Below are 3,899 nucleotides of genomic sequence, written 5' to 3' on the forward strand. Positions count from 1 at the left end.
CCTCCCATCTTCCCGGACAGTGGCAAGTGAGATATTTTCAAACTTTCCGGGGGGAATCACGGCGATGACAAGAAGCGATTCTATTCTCGTCACGTGACGTCCTCCCCCACCTTACCGAGATTCTCCACGTGTCTCCATCTCTCCGATCTTATCTAATCGTCGTGGGCTCCACCCGCCACGACACCATCCTGATCTACATCGACGGTGCAGATCCTTCCATCCAACCCCGAACTGCTCGACCCTTAACGCCTCCACTCCCTTCCATAAATATCGCTTTCTCGATATCTCGCGCTGTCTTCTCTCCTGCCGGCCAGATCCAATCTTCTCTCGAAGTCCATGGGTCTTCTTGACAAGCTCTGGGACGACACCGTCGCCGGGCCACGGCCGGAGACCGGCCTCAGCAAGCTCCGGAAGCATTCCACCTTCGCCTTCCGGCCGAGCCCCGGCAAAGGTGCGCTCTATCTTTATGCTTTCTTTAACTCTGATGTGCTTGGATCTTAGGGGATTATCGACGATCGGACGGCTGAGATCGGGCTTTTGTTGTGTGGCAGAGGAGGCGAAAGAAGGGGGAAGCGGGAAATTTGAGGGCGACGAGGCGCCAAGGGTGACGCGGAGTATAATGATAAAGAGGCCGACGGGGTGCCCGTCACCGGGGAACGCGACGCCGCCGCTATCCCCGTCGGGATCGACGCCTCCGGTGTCTCCGTTTTCCGGTGAGGACTGGAAGTCTGAGGTCCAATAATGTAGTGGTGGTATTGGTTGGTAATTTTGGAGAAACGGGAGGGTGTTTTCCATGATGCATTAACGCATATGCCCTTTGGATGGCAGGGGTGATTTGGGTGTTTTGGTAGTTATGGGCCAACGGATTCGGGTTATATCTTTGGTGTGGAAGAATGATTTACCTTTCTTTTGCGGTATCGACCATTGGATCGCATCATGCATAAGTTTTAAAAAATTAATATACGATCCAATAATAGATACGTGCAAAGAAAGGTGAATCTTTTTTTCGTGCCAAAGATACAACCTCTGTTCGAGCGTGTCTCCATTCCATGCCTCCATTCCCATTCTCACCGAGACTTTTTATCTTAGCCCTAAATGATATGTTGATAATCACTAGGGAGTCGTTTGGTTTGTGAAAATAGAAAAAAAATATATGGTTAATGAGAAAATAAAGAATTTTTTTTTATTTGATTAGAGTTTTTAAAGAGAAGGGATAGGAAAGCAATATGAAAATAAGATTTCTATCTTTTTTGGAAAAGAAAAAATTTATGAAGGACATGAAAAAACTACTTCCCCACCAGTTGGAAATTAAGATTTTTTTCCTTTATTAAGAGTATAACAAATATTTCACACATTTTTTTTATAAAAATAGATACCCAACTAGATATAAGTCATTTTAGAATGTATCACTTTCTTATGGTCAATCAAATATGCCAAAACCATTTTCTTAAGTAGAAATCAACTTTTTAGAAAAAATAATCTGGTGAGAAAAAATTCTTCTCGGGAGCTAAATGAGTCTTAAGGCTAAACGAGTCCTAGAGCTCTAGCCTAAGTATGATGTTATTAAAAAAAATAAAAAAAGGCCTAAACATGTTATAAAAAATAAAAGCATGATTTTATCGAGCTAATTCAGCTTTATGTTGCTCATTTTATTTGTATAAATGTATTAAATATATATATATTTTTTGGTAAACAATAAATATATCACTGGACCCAGAGTTCATGCAACTCCACATGTAACCTTATATAAGGTGACATTATTCTTGAACTCGACTATATACCTTGAAGTTTAACCAAGAATTATTTGGTTACAACTAGGAGGAGGAAGAGAATGGAACCGGTTTAGAAGGAAATCATCGTCTGATGCATACGAGAGAGGAGGAATGGCCGGTGTCGGACCACGGAATCCTGCTCCTCCTTACGAGGTGTGAACTCGACCGTGCTCCTATCCCTATCCTTTCTTTTGCTGTTAGACCCAGCATCCACTACAACCAAGATAGAGAGAGAGCAACCAAGGACCGGAGAGTGAAAGAGAAGCATTGAAGTAGAAGCATGTAATTTAGATGCTGGGTGGATAGGGTTGGGTGGTGTGTCAATGTAAATAAAGAGTGAGGGGGCTATGTGGGTGTTGTTTGTGTCTTGAGTGGTTCTAGCGTTCGTTCCTTTTGTGTTTTCTAAGGCAGGGTGTGGGAGTAGTGTGAGAATGTGGTTATGTGGATTAGGTTGATGTGTTGTACCTATTAAGTCACAAGTTGGAGCCTCTTGCTTTTGTGTTTTATATGTTTCTCAAGCTGTTTGAGTCGGTGTTCTATCTACGTTACTGGTGTTTCACTTGATGATTTGAGGTCCACTTGTTAACAAGAAAGAACAGACAGGAACTACATGCTGCTCCATGGTATATGTAGATATGTAGGACTATTGATGTTTATGTGAAAGATTTTAATTAGCACCAATCAGGTTCGGTTATAGAACCAATTTCCATAATTATAAAACCCATGTGAGGTGCAAAAGAATAGGCTATTCTCTTTTTAAAATAAGAGAAATTAAAGCTGCATAGTTTATTTGCATTGTTCTAACTATTACCAATTAGGTCCATTGTAATTATTTCATCTTCTTTTTATAATAAAAAAATAGAAGGAAAAAAAGAACAAAATTATTTTTTAATTTTTGGCACGATCAAAACGGTACTTGTACTCTTTGCTCAGAGTAAGCGGGTGATACCCCCAGAGCAAGCTTGGTGGTTTCATGCATCTATTTTCACCCTACATAACCTTTGATCTGGATACTGGCACACGCACCACCACTGAAAATGAATCCAGAAAACTTTGTACGTGGAAGGATGATCTCTCCAATATACAAACTGATAGAGGAAAAAATGGATATTTCCGAAAGCTTCACCAACTTCAGACATTCGCCGACCCTCCAACCACGTTCGGGGTACCTCCGGACAATCGCCGACCTGCTCCGGCTAAGCTTGGGGCGCCAACCCTAGCGATACGCAGCATACGCTCCGACCCTCGAACTCGGAGCGCTCTCTCAAGCACACCTCAGAATCCGGAAAACCGAGCTATTCCCAGTATCCGCCAAGCCGACCTCGTCAAACGCATGACGCGACTATTTAATGAGCTCGGCTTCATCAACGACTGCACCCATGTGCAGGCTTATGCCCACCTACATGGCCGTACTCCACCACACTGCCGTGTCATGTCTCCATAACCGGCCAACAGCAGTCAGACGACACCTTGACTACTCCGGCCATACCCTGCTATGACTGTCAATGCTCTACTGTTCTCAAGAACGGGCTGTACCGCACGTCACCAGCCAACCTGAGCTGTGCGCCATCCGGCTCAGAGCCATGCCCCCTCATAATGGGGACTAACAGTACCTTCGTCACCTGGGCCACTCCACCAAGGCTATAAATACGAGGTCAGGTAATTTCTAAGAGATCTTTTTTGGCTGGACCAAATTTACCCACTCTAACTTGATCGTCGGAGGGTCCTCACTGGGAACACCGGTGAAGCTTTGTACAGGTCCGCGGCCGTCGCTCAGGAGGTGGCTCTTGTCTTCCCCTTTCTAGCATCGGCAGCTCCCTCGGCTCCACCGGCGTGGTCACCCTCGGGCCAGATTTGAATCACAACACAAGCTATTCATGAACATCTTAAGCTTACTTGGAAGCAGCATGTTCAATTCCATCTGGCACGTAACAAAGCCTTGCTCAAACACGCGTTTAGCCATGGTTAATGAGACAAAACTAAGTAGTTCTAAACTAACGAAAATAAATGGAAGCTACGGGATCAGTTGGATAACTAGTAAAGTGTAATAGTTTCATGTCTTAATTTTTACCGCTTAGTCCAGTGCACTATCTTTTTCGGGGTTACCCCTGTTGGCGGACCTTTGAT

At 44.0% G+C, this 3,899-nt stretch overlaps 1 protein-coding gene across 1 annotated transcript; it reads left to right on the forward strand.

Moving 5' to 3' along the window:
• The first annotated feature begins 279 nt into the window (after positions 1-279).
• Positions 280-2,278, forward strand: LOC103707231 (dormancy-associated protein homolog 3-like). The gene is made up of 3 exons (XM_008791632.6): positions 280-451; positions 552-713; positions 1,819-2,278. Exons 1-3 carry the CDS (start codon positions 337-339, stop codon positions 1,929-1,931), a joined length of 390 nt encoding a protein of 129 aa, XP_008789854.1. The 5' UTR covers positions 280-336; the 3' UTR covers positions 1,932-2,278.
• Positions 2,279-3,899: the final 1,621 nt, after the last annotated feature.

The sequence above is a fragment of the Phoenix dactylifera genome, chromosome 17 (genome assembly GCF_051530095.1).
Source record: "Phoenix dactylifera cultivar Ajwa chromosome 17, Ajwa_hap1_PhDact_Kaust_v1.1, whole genome shotgun sequence".
NCBI classification, from domain to species: domain Eukaryota; kingdom Viridiplantae; phylum Streptophyta; class Magnoliopsida; order Arecales; family Arecaceae; genus Phoenix; species Phoenix dactylifera.

Coding starts and splice junctions, on each gene's coding strand:
- LOC103707231 (XM_008791632.6), top strand. CDS start 337: ATGGGTCTTCTTGACAAGCTCTGGGACGACACCGTCGCCGGGCCACGG. Junction 452..551: donor CCGGCCGAGCCCCGGCAAAG/GTGCGCTCTATC, acceptor GTTGTGTGGCAG/AGGAGGCGAAAGAAGGGGGA. Junction 714..1,818: donor TCCGGTGTCTCCGTTTTCCG/GTGAGGACTGGA, acceptor GGTTACAACTAG/GAGGAGGAAGAGAATGGAAC.